The 19,633-nt window shown below is 38.0% G+C and overlaps 2 protein-coding genes across 2 annotated transcripts; both read right to left on the bottom strand.

Moving 5' to 3' along the window:
• Positions 1–1,651: 1,651 nt before the first annotated feature.
• On the bottom strand, positions 1,652–4,632 carry LOC103434702 (scarecrow-like protein 6). The gene has a single exon (XM_008373047.4). The coding sequence runs from the start codon at positions 4,063–4,065 to the stop codon at positions 1,813–1,815; it is 2,253 nt and encodes a 750-aa protein (XP_008371269.2). The 5' UTR covers positions 4,066–4,632; the 3' UTR covers positions 1,652–1,812.
• A 7,460-nt stretch (positions 4,633–12,092) lies between these two features.
• Positions 12,093–14,984, bottom strand: LOC139191461 (uncharacterized). The gene is made up of 5 exons (XM_070812333.1): positions 14,655–14,984; positions 13,339–13,698; positions 12,841–12,934; positions 12,542–12,603; positions 12,093–12,401 (listed from the first exon to the last, which is right to left on the bottom strand). The coding sequence occupies exons 1-5, from the start codon at positions 14,982–14,984 to the stop codon at positions 12,093–12,095; spliced, it is 1,155 nt and encodes a 384-aa protein (XP_070668434.1).
• Positions 14,985–19,633: the final 4,649 nt, after the last annotated feature.

Below are 19,633 nucleotides of genomic sequence, written 5' to 3'. Positions count from 1 at the left end.
CACATTCAACAAAATGAGAGGTGCCAATAAAATAAGGGAACTTTAATGAAAAGCACCCGTACTGTTCACTTTAACGAAAAACCACATTTTTACACTAAAAAGTCAATCCTGGTACTATTCACTTTACCCTTTATTTTGTCCTTATCATTAAAACTCAAAGTTTTCAAGCCTTTTTTATTAGTTTTCCTATAAAATAACCCCAAGACCAAATAAAATTGGTTTTATACCATGAATGAACCCTAGGCTTGCTTGGAATCCTAATGGAAACAAAATACAAAGTTAACGAAATTCCAAACACATACTCAAAACTAAAATATGAATTTAACCTAGTGAACAAAGGAATATGGCTTTAAAAGTTCATATGTCATAACAACGTGGTGAGTTTGACTCGTAGAGTCGTTCTCTGTAAAATGACGTACTACGGACTCAACGCTTAAACTTTACTGCCGATTTTAATAGTGTTCGACTCACATCATATTATCGTCAATAAATTAGATAATCCAATAAATAGAAAAGCGACCATTAATATATGCCAATAGTTAAAATTATTTATTATCATGAACCAAATTTCCTACTTGCTAAGTGGATAGCCAGTTAAGAATTTAGACCATCTCCAACCCTTGGGGATAAAGCTTAAAAATTTTACACCATAACTCATAAACTGCTTTTCTCCTCTAACCCTTATGGCTTAAAATTTTACCCTGAGATTATTAGATGATGGTATTAGCCTAATTTTTTTTATGAACATTTTAATCTAAAAATAGAGATTAAAATGTTTAAATTCCGATAACTAATTAAAAATCATACAAATACATAGGTATTTATAAAGCTTTAAGTGAAATTTGATTTAATAATTTTCTTAATTATTTTAGACATTAGATTTAATTTTGGATCATCAAATATATTTTTTTAGCATTTGATTTGATCTCATTTGATCACAGCTGTTAGATTATAAGTAAAAAAGAACAACAACAAAAGATTTGAAATATGACAGCTTGGTGGATTTAGAATAATTTAAGGCATAATTAAATTCTGGAGAAATTTAGCCCGAAGATATATTTTATTCCCAAGGCTTAATTTAGGCCAATGGTTGGAGATCGTTTGAAGGGGTTTTAAAGCTTATATTTTAAGCTTTATACCATGAGTTGAAGATGGTCTTAGCAGTTGTCAAGTTGGATACCATTGTTAGCTATAAAACTCTCAACTTTTATTGATCATGAACATGAACGATGGGTACCAAATTTGAAGGTTATACTCGTTATCTAATTAGATTATTTTTTCTTCTAATTTTCTGGTTTTTTGGAAATGAAGGATGTTATACTCGTCATCAATTACCCGCCATTGTATCAATTGAATTGAAGACGTCAATATCCAAAAATTAACAAGGGTGTGAAGGGTAACATCCATTTTTGCTTCTCACACACCCTTATCAATTTCCCGTCATTGTATCAACTGAATTGAAGATGTCAATATTCAAAAATTAACAAGGATGTGAAAGATAAAAAAATGAGTGAATGAACATTACCATCCTTATGAAAAACACCAGAATATATAGAAATACCCAAATTCTAAAGTAAGAAACTGAAAATAAAAAATAAAAATAAATTATAAAAAAATAAAAATAAAAATAAAACTGTACAAAGCCATTGAATTACTTTAAATGTTTGGTTTCTTCATTGGAAACAAAAGGCCTACTACAGCACCATAGACAATTAGGGCATAGTTGCGGAATCAAGGAAGAGAACCGAAAGAGTTCCAAAACTAAAGCAGTAAGTTATGAATTGGTAGAACCAACTTCAAAATGCTGGTTCTTCAGCACCTCCAAGCCGAGGCAGATATGAGATCCTTGCGCTGCCAGCAGAGAACAAGCGAAGACTGTTTCTTCTCGACGTGGAACCCCCCAACCGGAGTCCGCTGCACCAAGCACTCGGCCTGGGACTCGGTGAAATTGCTGAATGTCAATGGTGAGAACCCAGATGACAAAAACAGTGTCCTCCACGAAGGTGTTCTTTTAGGGGAATGATGGCGACCCGTTACAATCTTTTCAATGCCTGGTTGGAGCAAGTACCTCTCAATCTTCTGCAGTGCATCTGGGTTTATATTGACAGCATCTATTGATTCAAGCAGGCCGGAATAAGAGTGGAGGGCTTGGATTATTTGGTGAGGAAATGGAACATCGGTCCGGTCACTGCCTCTGTCCAAAGAGACCACAATTGTGGGAGAAAGCTGCTTAACAAAGCGCAAGATCAATGGAAGCAATAAAGGGTTACTCAAAAAGGAGCCAATCGGGAGATTGACAGCAACTGCCACGCCGTCAGAAGCATGAAGAGGTAATCCCCACGAACCAGAGTTCAACGACTCAAGGCTCACAAGTTCAAGTTCGAATGCCAAGTTGAGCTCACTAGCAAAGTGTTTGAGGTTTTCTCGAGTGAAACTAACCTCAAATTCATCATGCGCGGAAGACGATATAAATGCAGTCATTTTAAGAGAAGATGCACCCCCATTTCTCAAGGCAACTTCTTGCATGAAAGAAGCCCATTGCCCGCCATAGCCAATATCAAAATCAATAACATGAACACGTTTAAAGCCCTCCACGGCTTCAAGGATGGCTTGGTTACAAGTGAAGTTGGCAAATTGGACAACAGGCGAGATTTCAGTGAACGATTTATAAGCACCAATCTTGAAAATGAGGCTAAAAGGCGACAAAGCCGAGGAGGAGTTACTAGAGGTGTTGATGTGAAGGAGCAATTGCAAGGCCTCCTTGAAGTAAAAAGCAGCCCTTGAAAAAGGCTTACCAATGGGAGAGAGCTGGTGATTGAGCCGCGCCAATATCCCTTGCGCGAGTACCGGGTTTCCTGTTTCGATCAGCTCTGCTGCATTGAAAAGCTGGTCAATTACTGCTTGCTGAAGCTGCTGCTGCCGCTGGTTCTGGTTCATCATTTCTTTACCGCCCTCTGCCAGGCTCATCATTTTCTCCTTTGCCATCGGCATTGTTGGCCTCTGCCGCTGAAGGTCCTGAGGAAGAAACTGAAGCTGCTGCTGCTGCTGCTGAGCCCGAACCAATAGCTCTTGCCCGGGATTCAAAAACGGTACCCTTTGGACCAGGTAACCGGGTCCAAATCCACCAGAATTGAGCCTTTTCGACGGAGGCGGTGAGAGAAGGTGGTGCTCTTGCAATTGGGCATCTGTCAAAGGCATAAACATAGCTGAGTTCTGTGTAAACTGAGTTTGGTTTTGGTTAATTACCATCTGGGGAGTCAAAATCTGAGGCTTCTCATCCAAACCCATGTTCTGTTGCTGCTGAAACATGCCGGAAGATAGCGAAACCGGAAAAGGATTACTCATTGAAGCAGAGAACATTGCAGGGTTTGGTCTCCCATTGCTGCTCTGGGCCTCAACATTTGAGGCATTATTACTGAAACTAAAATCAGGACCAAAACTTGCATGCAGAGAGGGGCTAACCAAACTCCCAGAATGATTATCGAGTTCGAATCCGCCGCCGTATCCTCCACCTTGATCCACCACATCCTGAAACCCTCCGACGCCGAATTCCAAATTTTGGTGGTGATGATGTGAGCCGCTTGAACTCTGCAGCAGCGTGTTCAATCCGAAAGACGGGTCTTCGATGTCACTCATAATCAACCTCAGGATGGACTGGTCTTGACCGGGGGACTCAGACAGAACGCTCTCCCAGTCCTCCATGCCAAGCGGCGGCCCACATTTTTGTTCCTCTAAGGGTGTTTGAGATGGGTTTTCGACCCCCGCCGCAGTGGTTGTGTCTGTCGAGCCACCGCTGGCTCCGCTGCCGTGGGAGGAAGACAGTGTTGAGGAGGATGTGGACGGGCTTGGGCTTCTTCTGGTGTCGAGAACAGAGGTGGGCTCAGTACTGCCCACATAGCAATTCTCTTTGCTGCTGTGGTGGCGGTGAATCCACTTTTGCGGGGGCGGTGGCGGCGGTGAAAGAAATGAATCTGAAGCAGCAGCGGCAGAAGAAGAAGAAACAGAAGAGAAATCTAGCACCCCCTTCCCTTGAAACTCCTCAAAGGGTAGGGGCATGGCCTTCATCTAACAAAATCAACACTCCTACAAATCTCCTCAAACCACAAAACCCAAAAATCTCCAGTTTTTCTTCAAAACCAACAGAACCCACAAAATCAAATAGGTTGAACTCAAATTTACAACCCAAGAGAGCTCAATGCTTCAAACCCCAAAATCAAAAACTCATTTTTTTCTGGTTTTTTAGTCCAGATTCTGGGTCAAACAGAGACTACCCAAGTACATGCTCAGCTGTTGAAACGAAATCTCTCAGTACCCAAAAGCACTTTTAGCTGCTGCTGATGCGGCTTCTGCTGTTCTGGTAGCTTTTTGTTGCTGCAGAAAAAGCTTTTGCATTTGAAGCAAACAGGCCTCGGGGCTCAAGACACCCACTTTTGGAACCATCTTCTTTCTTCATTTCTTCTGTCTGTGTGGGTTTAGGCGTTTTTGTGGGATTTTTTTTTTTTTTTGTTCTTTCTTTCTCCTCCGCTGCTTCTGGTTTGCCTTGAGCCTTGAGGTTGGGGGAGTAGTGCTACTTCGTCTTCCTTCTGTTTCTGCTATGTGGATGCGTGCAACATATAAAAGTGGTAAAGTGCTCTCTCTCTCTCTCTCTCTCTCTCTCGTTTTCTAACTTTTGTTTTTTAATTTTTAATTTTTAATTTTTTTTTTTATGTGGCTTTTGTCTGTAGATGTAGTTATCTAACTCGTGCTAAGGACTAGGGTTACTGTCACTCCCTTCAAACCCATTCGCATGCATCACGCGTAAATGCCAACCGCAAACCCTATCAAGCTCACTATTAATCATTTAATACTACGGTCCACAAATTTTAAATTTGATTCTCGTCAAAAGTAAATCTAAATCACGTTATTACTTGCTAATTGTAATAAATAAATAAAATAGTTGACGTGTCAATTACTCACTCTAAAAATAAAGATATGAAGGTGGTGGTTTGTGTATTATAAATTTTTATTATTTAAAAAATCTAACTGGTTTTAGTTATTCGATTTTTTCTTAAATTTTTTGGACAGTTTAATTAATTTTAATTCAAAAAATTCTTGAACAATTGGATGGCAAATAATGTTGGAATGAAGTGATCCATATCAGGACACATGAATGAGGCGGGATTGAAGGGGTGGTCCGATTTAGTTTGCACTCAGACAAGGCGAGCGGAAGCTGCCAAGATAGTTATCCACCGATTTGGGAGGCGTTTTTACTCCTTTTGGTATTTTGGTGTTCTTACAGCAGCAAAAGAATATACAAAAAGCAGAACGAAAATGTTCACATAATTAAATGAACTAGACATGTAATTTTTCATATTTATCTTGACAAACAAATATTGATCGTTACAAACTAGACAAAATTATGCAGAAAATACTTGAATGAATTTTTGGTCTAGATACAAAAACACTAATGATGTAATACTTTACTTTTTTTACTTGGTTGGAAAATATTGATATTGCATTGAAATCCGACATGAGTTCTAGAAAAAATAATGAAAGACTTTGGATACGGTCCTTAGTTATAAATATCTTTTTACTGAACCTTGTTGGTTTTCAATTTTTGATCAAAGTCCCTGAAATTAATATGATAATTTATTTCTATGTTCGTTACTATATTTTTTAAATTAAAAATTGAAATTTATAGTAGTTTATATTAATGAGATTTTAAAGTTTTAATTTGTACCCATATATTAATTTGTTACCAATTTTCTTTACAGTTTTAATTTGTACCCATATATTAATTTCTTTTTGTGCCCATATTTTATAAAGTTTTATTGTATTTGTACCCGTATTTTTTTATTTATATGTACCCATTTTTTATTTTGCTAAATGTACCCATGCTAATTATATGTACCATTCATGTAATTTTTTTTCAAATTTTTAATCTTAAAATGTACTCATTCTTAAATGTAAATTTTTTATATGTAAAATGTACCATTTTTTTTTTATATAAAATCTATTCATTGTTTTTTCTAATCCATTTTTAAACTTAATTATATGGGTACATTGACACACCTCGACCCGGATTGTCCATTAGGATTCCAAATCGATCTGTGTTGGCCGACACCTGGAAGGTGATGAAGCCATAAAGTATAGTGATGTGAAAAATGTGAATAAATTTAAGCCTAAAAGTACCTAAAGACTAGAGTGCGCTGTAAGCGGGAATTAACCCATTTCACACGCGAGGTCAGAGCATAATTAAAGTACAGTAGTGTGGGTAAGGATCATACCTTCAGAGGTAGCCACATATATTGAGATTCGTCACAAATCCTCGTTGACACAAACCTTCAACATCTAAAATCTGGAGGGGCGCAAAACAGAAAACGTGAGTGGGCAAAAATAAAGCTTTTTGAAAACCATTTCTCTTTTCCAAAAATAATAACCCCTCACCATAAAACCCGTATAATTTCCTAGAAAATAATACTACGTATATACGTAAAAACAATGCACAAAGGCAATAAAAACCAAGTATGCCATGTCATAGCATTTCAACAATGAAATATGTAAGCCAGGTGAAATAAATCAATGTAAAATGATATGACAGCCGGAATCACCTAACGTGGCCTGTATGGCTGAACCTATAGCTCATTAACCAATTCCTTCACATGAGTCAGAACCACCTAATGTGGTATGTACGACAGGTTGGGTGTAAATAGATATGCTTAAGTGTTACAATCAAGTGAAGGTTGTGCGAATAATCGCGGGTCACCTACAAGTCGGAACCTAATGTGGTTTGTACGACAGGGTTGTGCACCAAACTTGGATCCAAGGTGAGAGTGCGGTGCGGGAGGTGAACATCACGTGAAGAACTGTGCCCTGGCCATGGGCGGGAACACTAACACCGGGGTGTAGGATAATGAGCACTAAATGCATCTAAACATAACCATACACACTGCAATCACTATCATCAATATGCACTCCCTTGAAGCTTACCTGGGCATCCGCAGTATCATGCAATAATATGCAGATCTATACTAATGCATATACTACAATGTAATGAAATTGACATGGCATTTAAAACGTAAATCCATTTAAAACAATTTCTGGGAAAATGGAAAACATATATATGTATATATAGAAAACCAAAAGCCCACTCACCTGAAGTTCGCGCTCCAACTCCCTAGCACAAACATCAAGGCGTCACAAACGATCGGCGCCTAGAACAATTGTCAAAACATGTCTTAGAATTCTTGTCAATAGAACATGTAAATTACATATCCTATTCGAGAAGATTCGTACTTCAAATTCCCGATTCATAAGTTTCTAATATCCTCAAATATTACATACTACAACATATCAAAGTTTGGTGACAATCCAACGGTCGGATTGTCGATTGCTATAATAATCAAGCGACGGACCTTAATGGAACTACGTTCAAATGATGGAAATTCGTCAATCGGACTTTAACAATGGAATCAGGGTATTCAAATTTAACCTAGGAAGGTCAGGAGACGTCTCGGCCTACGCGCCGCCGCACGCGCTGACGTAGGTGGCTGCTGGCGGCCTTAACTTGCCGGAAAAATCAACTATTTATAAAAATTCTCAAAATTCACATAAATGAAGATCTCAGTGAGTAGAGCAACTCCTATACATATGATTAAGGCCAATTCAGCTTGGAAAAGCCTCAATTTCATCCAAACCCGCCAGAACCCTATAAAGGGTGTACATGGTGCTTCTTAATTCGTCCTCATAGCAGCTCCAATGCCCCTAAACTTGTTTGGGCGTTGTTCCTGAACTCCAGATGAGTGTTTTGATGGTCATAAATGAATGATTTAGCTTCAGGGTTTGAGGAATGGCCATCATGAGCCCGTAGACCCGCCGTTGATTTTTTCACAAATTCACACCCAAATTTCTTCTAATTTTGGGTGGAAATGGAAGATAAGAGGTGGTGGAATCATGTAAGGGAGATGGGAGGTTTCATTTCGTCGGAAAACTGCTCGACAAGTTGGGTCGCACGGGTTGATGGGCGAGGGATCCTAATCTCGTGCCTCCCTCTTCTCTCATTTCTCCTCCTTTCTCTCCTCACCCATTGGTCACCCTCTTCTCTCTCCTCTTCTCACTAGTCGGTTCATCCCTCCTTTCTCTTCTTTATACACCATTTGCACCGCCCATTACTTTTTTTTTAATCTGGGCCACACACGTGGCATTCCAGATTTTTCTCCAAAAATCTGGAATTTTCTTGAAATTAATTAGTTTACTAAAATGCCCCCGACTTTAAATGTTAATATCTCCTTTGTTATAACTCCAAATTGCGCTCCATTTGCGCCACGCGTCCGTAGCGACGATTACTACAAGGATACACCAAGAAAATGAATCTTACGTGACACAACACAGCAGACAACATGAGTCAACACTTTGTCTCGAAGGGCATTTTTGTAAATTCACTTTTTAAAATTATAAAAATCGTAAAAATTGGGGACTGGTCGTTACATACATTCTTTTTTCTTTGATTTGAGAATGTATCCATGTTAAGTTTAACTGAAGAAATTTACTAATTTTATTAAGCCTAATATCTTCTTTTTTTTGTGATTTTGAAGAATGTACCCATGTTTTGATACAATAATTTTTGGTTAATTTTGATGAATGAACCCATGTTTATATATATACACACATACAATAGTATATTTATATTTTAATATTTTTAATCCCACAAAGGGAGACATTGGATGCGGTCCCTAGTTATGAATATTCTTTGACTGAAACCTTGTCGGTTTTCAATTTTGGATCCAAGTTCGTGAAATTAATATGATAATTTATTTCTATGTACGTTACCATATTTTTTAAATTAAAAATTGAAATTTATAGTTGTTTATATTAATGATATTTTAAATAAAAAACCATAATTTGTGGGATTAAAAGTATTAAAATATAAATATACTATTGTGTGTGTATATAAACATGGGTACATTCATCAAAATTAACCAAAAAATTATTGTATCAAACATGGGTACATTCTTCAAAATAAAAAAAATAAAAAAAAGAGAAGAAGATATTAGGTTTAATAAAATTAGTAAATTTATTCGATTAAACTTAACATGGATATATTCTCAAATTAAAGAAAAAAGAATGTACCCATATAATTAAGTTTAAAAACGGATTAGAAAAAAAAATTGAATATATTTTATATATAAAAAAAGGGTACATTTTACATATAAAAAATTGATATATTTAAGAATGAAAATTAAAAATGGATACATATAAATAAAAAAATATGGGTACAAATACAAATAAAACTTTATAAAATATGGGCACAAAAAGAAATTAATATATGGGTACAAATTAAAACTGAAAAGAAAATTGATACAAATTAAAAAAGGGTTGCAAATTAAAAATGAGTACAAACTAAAAATAAAAATATATGATAAAAAATTTAGCCATAAATATAAATATACTAATTGTAACATTTTTAACATTAAATGAATATTTTTAGAAATAAAAATATTTTATTATTGAAATAATTAATGATGTTATTAATACCTAGTGACACACCCCGACCCGGAATGTCTACTAGGACTCTGAATCGAGCTGCGCTGGCCGACACCTGGAAGGTGACGAAGCCATAAAGTGCAATGATGTGGAAAAATGTGAACAAATTTAAACCTAAGAGTGCCTAAATATCAGAGTGCGCTGGTGAGCGGGAAGGAACCCACTTCATGACACACCCCGATCGAGATCAAGACATGCTGGCCACAGTGCAGAAGCAATAAAGATAAGAATTATACGAATAATTAAAAACCGAATTACTAGATTGCACTACTAAACAGATAGTGATAGGAGTTAGTTACAACAGTAAACACTCCTAATCAGAGCATAAAGTCTAGGTGCAGTCCAGTAGGACAAGTACTAGTTATACAGTACCAAGAATGTCTCACTATTATTTGGATAAGTCAGAACTGCCGACGTCCTCAAGCCACCAACAACAAGCTTACTTAAAACCTGGAAGGGCGCAAAACAGAAAACGTGAGTGGGCAAAAACAAATGTTTTACAAAATCATTTTCTTTATCAACATATCTAACCCCTCTCTGTAAAACATGTATAATTTTCCCAGAATCAAGATATAAGCATATATATATATATATATTTGAAATCATAACAATTCATGCTTCACATAATCATATTCATATGTATGCCAGGCCAAAATATAACAAAGTAAACAATCCAGGTAAGAATGATTTCATAGAAATATGATATGTTAGCCGGAACCCCTGTGGTAGTCTGTACGGCTGAATCATAGCTCAAAAGTCAATCTAGCCGGAGTCACTACAATGACTTATACGACAATGTACTGCACATAAGTCGGAACTATAAAAAAGGGTCTGTATGACAAGATTGGGTGTAATATAATTATGCTTAATTATATTCTCTCATAATAGCCGAGCGATAAATCACTAGTCATCTACGAGTCAGAACCATGAATAAGGTATGTACGACAAGACTGTGCACTTAAGTTAGATCCAATATGAGCATATAGTGCGGGAGGTGACGTAAATAAACAGGCATGTACTTCATATCTCTGGCTAAATCTCAATCACCCTAGGTGCAGTTTTATGAGCTCAACATCATTTCACATATCACATCACCGATGATTCACATAATCAAACATAACTTACCTGAACCTACCTGTGCCTCCACAACACCACATTTATATATATATATATATATATATATATATATATATATATATATATATATATATATATATATATATGCAACCATGAAATGCATATTCAGAATATAAAAGCATTTGGCATATTATTTATAAGCATACTTTCCTTAAAAATGCATTTCTGGGAAATATATCAAGTATAGAATTATATACTGAAAACAAAAACCCACTTACTGATATGTCGACGGGTCGTAACCCCGAGTCGCCCTTGGATATACTCGTCCTCGGGATAAGTCTCAACTATATGCGAATTAACTATAAAAATGTTATTTTAAAGCACATAGGCAAAACTAGCTAATAACTTCTCATACATTGCTCAAAATGGGTATATGAATACACCAAAGTGACCTACACAACCTCAGGATCATCCTTAAAATTTTAGATAAATTTTTCGAGCTCCCATGCACCACCACGCGCCGACAAGGACACGGTAAAACGCACCTCCAGCGCGGCCAAACCTGACAGATTCCTTAACCACCGTTAGGGAATATTCCGTTAAAACCTAACATATTCCGTTAAAAATGACTGACCACGTCAGCATATTTCATCCAAACTGACGGAATATGCCGTCATCTTCTCCTGCGAGTCGTCGGGAAATTGGGTAAAACTTTAAACCCACTATTCTCACTCGTTTTTCAACCATTTTTCATGAAATTTGAACCATTGGAAAGCTAACAACATGTAGAATCACGTTATACTATTTTTAAGCCTTGAAATCCACTAGAATTTACCTGAGGAAGCTTGATAATCCGGTCAACTTCGAAACTAGCTATCCCGACGTCCAAATTTATCCAACAAACCTCCCCGAGCCTCCTTAGGACCTCCTAAAGCTCTCTATGATCTTGAAATTCCCTAAAACCAACATATTTACGTCCACATGAATAGTGACCAAAATCGGGGCTAGGGTTTCCACGTGAAATCGAAGGTTCCCTTACTTGAAATTGATACCTTTGAACTCGTATGGTCCTCACGAACACAATGGCACCATTTTCATCTTCGATCTGTGAGGTTTGAGGTGTTTTTGCCCTTGTTCGCACGTATAGCAAGGAGAGAGAGAGTGAAACCAAGAGAGAGATAAGGGAGGAGTAATGTGTGTGGTCCAAAATTAGCCAACAATCCAATCACAACCAAAGCTTCTTAGTTCCTAAGTGGTTCCAAAAACTTAGGAGAAGCTTAATTAATCCATCTCAAAACAAATCACGCACCACACATTTATATATCCAAGGGTAAACTAGTTTTTTCACATCAATAACAATTATTTCTCGGGGCGGGCTGTGATAATCTCCCCACCTTATAAAATTTCATCCTCGAAATTACATACAACCAATACATCCACTAATAATCATAAAACAAGCGTGGATTCATCTCTCTCATCCTATCCTCTGTCTCTCACGTAGCTTTTTCCACTGGATGATTTCTCCATAACACTTTTACCAAACGAACTGTCTTGTTCCTCAGTTCTTTATCCTTCCAATCCAACAGAGTCACTGGTTCCTCATCATAAGTCAAGTCCAAATTGATTTCCAAGGGTTGAGGAATCACATGTGAAGGATCGGAAACATAATGTTGAAGAATTGAAACATGAAATACATTGTGCACCTTGGACAACTCTGGAGGCAACTCAAGCCTATAAGCAACCTCACCAACTCGCTCGGTGATCATATATGGTCCAATGTACCTAGGACTCAACTTTCCTTTCTTTCCAAATTGTACAACACCTTTCCAAGGTGATAGTTTCAGGAATACCCAATTGCCTACATCATACTTCCGATCAGTGGTATGTTTGTCTGCTAAGCTCTTTTGTCGATCTTGGGCCACTTCAGGTTAGACTTAATTACCTGATCATTTTGAGTAGTCACATCCACAATCTCAGGGCCCACTAAAACTCTTTCGCCAACTTCTGACCAACATAGAGGCATACGACAATATTTCCCATAAAGTGCCTCAAACGGTGCCATACTAATGCTCGAATGATAACGGTTGTTGTAGGTGAACTCCATCAAATCCAAACAATCATGCCAACTATCTCCAAACTGCAGCACTGAAGATTTCAACATATCCTCTAATGTCTGAATGGTCCTCTCAGATTGTCCATCTGTCTGAGGATGATATGCCATACTATAAAGCAATCTCGTACCAAGAGCTTCCTGTAATGCTATCCAGAACTTGGAAGTAAATCTAGGATCCCAATCCAAGATAATATTAACTGGCACACCATGATACTTCACAATCTGTGATATAAATAACTTAGCTAATCGGCTTAGCGAATACTTCTCCCTCACTGGAAAAAAAATGTCCTGACTTCGTAAGCCGATCAACTGCCACCTAAATGTCGTCATAACCATTATATGTGCGAGGAAGCTTGTACACAAAATCCATAGTAATATTTTCCCATTTCCACTATGGAACAGGAAGTGGCTGCATTAACCCAAACGACTTCTTTCTTTCAGTTTTAACCTGTTGGCAAATGGCACACCTACTCACATATTCGACAATTTCTCTTTTCATACCCGGCCAATAATAAAATGGTCTAATGGTATGATTTATCTTATTACCTCCTGGATGCATCGCATATGCCGAAATATGTGCTTTATCCAAAATTTCTTTCTTTAACTCTGCATTATTCGGCACATACATTCTTGCTTTCCTGCACAAGCATGCCATCAGTTTCCCGAATCTCGAAATCTTTCTTTTTGCCTTGGTTTCTTGCTTGAATTATTTCCTGGGTCTCTTCATCATTCATTTGAGCCTCAAGCACCCGATTGATTAAAATTGGCTTGACTTGAAAATTAGCAAGCAAAGCTTTTTCTCGATCTTCCACTCCTAACTCCACTCCAATGGACCTCAAATCTGCTAAGAGATGAACATGACAATCATAGATGGCATTAAGTGTGGCTGGAGTCTTTCTACTAAGTGCATCCGCCACTGCATTTGCACGACCATAGTGATACTCAATCGTGCAATCATAGTCACTAAGTAACTCAATCCACCTCCGCTGTCGAAGATTAAGATCTCTCTAAGTAAACAAATACTGAAGACTCTTATGATCTGTGAAGATCTTACATTTCTCACCATAAAGATAATGTCTCTAAATCTTCAAGGCAAAGATGATAGCTGCTAACTCCAAATCATGTGTAGGGTAATTCTTCTCATGAGGTTTCAACTGTCTCGAAGCATAAGCAATCACCCTACCATGTTGCATTAATACACAACCCAAACCATTAAGAGAAACATCACTATAAACCTCATAATTATTGCTATCATTTGGAAGTGATAGAACAGAAGCATGAGTGAGATAGTACTTCAACTGCTGAAAACTTTGCTCACATTTATTATCCCACTCAAACTTAACATCCTTTCACGTCAACCTCGTCATTGGAAGGCAATCACTGAAAAATCCTTAACAAATCGTCTATAATAACCTGCTAAGCCAAGAAAACTCCGTACTTCAGTAACGGTTCGAGGTTGCTTCCAATTCTCCACAGCTACCACTTTCTGAGAATCCACTTGAATGCCTTGAGCAGAAATGACATGTCCCAAAAATGCCACTTGATTCAACCAAAATTCACATTTGTTAAACTTAGCATATAACTGGTGTTCCCTCAAACTGCTCAACACCAACTTCAGATGTTTAGCATACTCAGCCTTAGACTTAGAGTATACCAGAATATCATCAATGAAGACAATAACAAACCTGTCCAAATATGGCTGGAATACTCGATTCATCAAATCCATAAAAGCTGTTGGTGCATTAGTTAACCCGAATGGCATCACAAGAAATTCATAATGACCATATCGAGTCCTGAATGCGATCTTAGGGACATCTTCATTTTTAATCTTCAACTGGTAGTAACCCGACCTCAAGTCAATCTTAGAAAATACACAGGCACCTCTGAGTTGATTAAATAAATCATCTATACGAGGCAATGGATAACGGTTTTTAATGGCTACCCGATTCAGTTGCCTGTAATCAATGCACAGCCTCAAAGTTCTGTCTTTCTTCCTCACAAATAACACTGGAGCTCCCCAAGGTAACGTACTCGACTGAATAAAACCTTTATCCACTAACTCTTGCAACTGTACTTTCAATTCTCTTAATTCAGCAGGAGCTATTCTGTAAAGAGTCAAAGATATAGGATTCGTACCTGGAAACAGATCAATAACAAACTCCACCTCTCTATCTGGGGGCAATCCAGGAAAATCCTCAAGGAATACATCCGAAAAATATCTGACCACACGAACATCCTCCACACTACTAGGAGCATCATCATTCAACACCATATGAGCCAAATATCCCTGACAACCTTTCGACAACAGTCTCTTTGCTTTCATGGCTGACATAATACCATGCCTCACCCCATTAGGCTCTCCTACAAATGTAACTTCATGTAATCCAGGACAATGAAATGTGAATGTCTTCCCATAACAACCTATCTTGGCACGATTATAGTGCAACCAATCAGTGCCCAAAATCACATCAAAATCCATAATATCCAACAACATAAGATTAGCCGGCATAATAATATCCTCTACTATCACTGGACATCCTGGATATACCCGATCCACAAAACATATATCCCCTCTAGGCATAGAAAATTCTAAATTATAACTTAGAGGTGTAGGATGAGGTTGTGTCACTTGAGCAAATGTATGAGAAATAACAGAATGTATAGCACCACAATCAATCAATACTTTAGCAAAATAACCAAGAATATTTAACGTACCCATAATTAAATCTAGATTATTCTGGGCATCTTGCAGTGACATGTTATGGATACGCCCCTGATTCTGCTGTCGTTTGCCTCGAAGATCCTACACTACTAACAGCAATCTTTCCCTGCTGGGGCTGTCCCCCTTGGTACCACTGAGATCTACCGGCTGAATGTGGCTGATAAAATATAGATCCTCCCTGATACTGAGGATACCCACTCTGATACTAAAGATCATGAGAGTATTGCTGCTGTCCTGAGGTGTAAGGAGCGGCGTCGCCCTAATAGTGGTAGGCACCTCCTCGTCCAGTTTGAGAATAACCACCAGATCCGGAAGCTTGCTGGGTCGGTGCAGGTGGTGAGAAAGAAGGCTGCTGGGGTCTCTGCTGACTCTGAGGGCATTAGGCAGCCCTATGACCCATCTGTCCACAAGTAAACATTCATTGCTGCCTCTCCTACATTTCCCAAAATGCCGATTATTACACCTGCGGCATAAGGGGGCACCAGATCCACCTGAACCACCAAAATCTCACTGCCTCTAGAACCTAGGGCCTCTAGTGAATCTACCACCTATCCTCTGCATATTAGTACTCAATCCTTCACTAGAAGAGCTGGAACTGCCACCATGATAGGAGCATATTTATACGACTTAGTTAGCTTGTTTCTTGGCATTTATGTTGTTAGTTCGTAGTTATTTTAGTATTTTAAGCTATTTTCATGTGTTTGTAGGTCCAAAGGGTTAATGTGGTAAAGAAGTGCATTTTGGAGCATTTTGGAGCATTTTGGAGCATTTTTGGGCATGGAATGGATAACATATGCTTGGAGCAAAAGGAATGGACGAAATTTGAAGTTTGTGCATCATCCTCTCCCTATAAATAACCATTTTAGCACACTCATTTCACCCAACACATTCACCTACCACTACATCCACTCATTTCACCCAACACATCTACTCATTACAACCACCCAACAGATTCACCTACCACTACATCCACTCATTTCAACCACCCAACACATTCACCTACCACTACATCCACTCATTACCACCACCCACTACATCCTCTCCCTAGCCTATAAATACATTCATCCACCCTTCATCATGGGTGACATCAATCCAAAACACACACACACATCATCTACATAATTCTCCACTCTTTGCCGCATTCAACACAACCTTCATCCAAACACATCCATTCATCTTCACATCCATTCCTCCATACAAACAAACCTTCAAACACTCACCAACACCTTGTGCCGTAGCAAAGGAAGGGAAGGAAAGTGCTTGGACGTGCTTGTTGTCCAACTTGGATCGTTGAAGCATTTAGGTGTTTTCTTTCTTTTGTTTTTAATGTTTAAATTCATTTCTTTTCGTTTTGTTGTAAATATGAGTGGCTAAACCCCTCTTGGCTAGGGGTGATTTCAAAGCCATGATTATGTGCGCAATATAATTTGATAAATTCCAGTTATGAACTCTTGAATCGTGAATGCAATTGGCTTAACTATTTGATTGATAACTTATTTGTATTTGTTAATTAAGGGTCGACAAATTGGCATGCATAAATCCGTTGCTAGAATATAAGGAAGTTTCACATAATTGTTACAAACTTATATTCACATGTAGTGAAGGTCGCTTATAAACGATCGTGTTAAGTTCAATTCCTAGCATGAGTGACATGATGTCATAGTTGCAAATGCTTTGTCAATGCTTATGATTTTCATTAAACGTAATGATCTTTGATTGCATCTCTATTATGATGTCATGTAGGGAACTTTTGAAGAATGTTTTGGATTGTCGAATGATGTCATCCAATCCAATAAAACAAGGAAAATCTGAGAGTTAACTAGTGATGTCACGGTTAATTTGGAGCATTGTCATTCATAATTCAATGAAGTAGTAACTGAAAATCGAGTTATTTGCATACATGTCATGTGTGGAGAAAAAGCCTCTAGCTATCCCATCCATCATCTTATTTCTCAAATTTATTTTACAATCTGTCTAATTTTTCATACTTGTTTGTTTGTTTCAACTTCGTCCAAATCAAAACCCCCATTTTAGTTTCTTGTTTCAAAGTGTTTCAAATCGGTTTTAGTTTGTGTTTTTAAGTGTTTTGATTCAAGTAAAAGTCAATTTTCATCCAAAGTCATTCCTAGTGTCTAGTTTAAGTTTATTTAGTTGTTTTAAGCTGTTTTGATTATTTTAAGTTTGCTTTGTGTCTTGTGAGTCTTGTTAAGTGTTTTTAAGTTTAGTTTTATGTTTTTGAGTCAGTTTAGAGGTTATTAGCAAGCCCTCCTAATCCCCGGTCCAGAATGATCCTTACTTATACTTATACTACAATTGTCAAAAGAGGGTTAAATTTGTGTGTTAATTTAATTTTCGCATCAAGTTTTTGGCGCCGTTGCCAGGGATCAACAACTTTGCTAATCCCTTGTTATTTCTTTTTGTTTATTTTCATGTGTTTTTGTTCCTAGTTGCTGATTTTACTTGTTTTCTTATTTTAGGTGGTTTATGACTCGAAGTTCTCAACCTGTTCATAAGCACATCTTTGACTTTGACGACGATTTTGAACAAACTTTAAGACGAGCAAGGAATCAACAAGATCCCCAACCATCTCAACCTGCACCAGATCTTGAAGAAGACAAAGTAGAAGAGCAAGAGGAGGCCACGGCAAGGACTTTTGAAGAAGTCCAAGATATGGCAGTAGACAATCGAACAATCAAGGAGCTTTCCGCTTCGGGATTGGACAATGCTCTGCCTTTATGCATTCAATATCCAAGGGTGGCCCAAAACAAGACCGACGAGTTCGAATTAAAGTCCAATTTATTGCATCATATTCCTAAGTTCCATAGGTTGTCCATGGAAGATCCTAATAAACATTTGAAGGAGTTCGAGGTTGTTTGTTCGAGCATGACCCCTGTGAATGTTGATGGGAGCATTCTAAAAATGAAGGCTTTTCCCTTTTCTCTCTTGGAAAATGCTAAAGATTGGTTGTATAAGCTAGCCCCCGGAACTGTCACATCATGGGAGATTATGAAACGGGCATTTTTGGAGAAGCTTTTCCCAACTTCTCGAGTCATTCTACTACGCAAAAGGATTAGTGGCATTCAGCAAAACCAAGGTGAATCCTTTCCCACTTACTATGAGCGTTTTAAAACCCTTGTTACTTCATGTCCACAACACCAGATAAAGGAGGAGTTTCTTCTTCAATATTTCTACAAAGGGATTTTACCAATTGAACGCCAAATGTTAGACGCCTCAGCGGGAGGAGCTTTGGTGGACAAAACACCCATGGCTGCCAAGACCTTAATTGCTAATCGAGCATTGAATGCTCAACAATATGAAGGCGTTGGTCAAAGAAACAACCCACGACAGCAACAAGTTAATGAGGTAAGTGTTATTTCCGAACTTCAAAATCAAATGGCTAATCTTACTACTCTTCTTTCACAGGTGGTTGAAAAACCAAAAGAACAAAGTGTAGCTGCTTATGGCGTGTGCTCAATGAATGGACATCTCATGGATAAGTGCCCTTAATTGATCGAGAACGGAGGGTGGGAATCTGCCAACGCCGTGGGTTTTGGGAGTCAAAACCAACCAAGGAATGATCCGTTCTCGAATACATATTGGAGAGATCATCCAAATTTTAAATGGAGGGAGCCCCAACAAACCCAACAACAAAGTGCATTCAGACAACAACCTCCGAGATTCTATCAAATGTCGTATGCACCCGTAAAACCCCAAACGCAACCTGCCCAAAATAACTCAGGTTCGTCTTTTAATAATGCTCAAGTTATTCAGTTACTAACTACGTTGGCGAATGGTCAGGAAAATCAAGCCAAAGATATGCATAATTACGCCAAGGAAGTGCAAAATCAAGCTCGATAGGTGATTGAATTGAAGAGACAGATGGGACAAATTGCTGAGTTCATGGGGCAATTTAGTAGAGAGCCAGGTAAGTTACCTAGTTTGACGGATGTGAATCCAAAGGAAGGCTTCAAATCTGCCAAAGCCATCACCTTGCGAAATGGACAAAAAGTTGGATCTGATCCCAGCCCATCTAAATCCAATCAAAAGGAGGATGAAAAGATGCAATCTGAGGAGAAAGAGCAAGGCCTGCCTTCGGCAAGGATTGAGCAATCTTTGCCGCAGCCATCTACACACCCTAATTTGACCACCAAAAGTAAGTTGGGTTCAAATTCCATGACTTCTAATTCCATTCCAACCAA

This window comes from Malus domestica, chromosome 02 (assembly GCF_042453785.1).
Source record: "Malus domestica chromosome 02, GDT2T_hap1".
NCBI lineage: Eukaryota > Viridiplantae > Streptophyta > Magnoliopsida > Rosales > Rosaceae > Malus > Malus domestica.
Note: the sequence above shows the minus strand (reverse complement) of the source record. Positions and strands in the feature narration are given on the sequence as shown.

Bases quoted from the DNA above. Each gene is read 5' to 3' on its own strand.
- LOC139191461 (XM_070812333.1), bottom strand. From the start codon at position 14,984: ATGGTGTTGAATGATGATGCTCCTAGTAGTGTGGAGGATGTTCGTGTG. The intron at 12,935-13,338 runs GTATGTGCCGAA...TTTATATCACAG, and splicing joins TTGTGCAGGAAAGCAAGAAT to ATTGTGAAGTATCATGGTGT. The intron at 12,604-12,840 runs GTACGAGATTGC...TATGTTGGTCAG, and splicing joins AGCATTACAGGAAGCTCTTG to AAGTTGGCGAAAGAGTTTTA.
- LOC103434702 (XM_008373047.4), bottom strand. From the start codon at position 4,065: ATGAAGGCCATGCCCCTACCCTTTGAGGAGTTTCAAGGGAAGGGGGTG.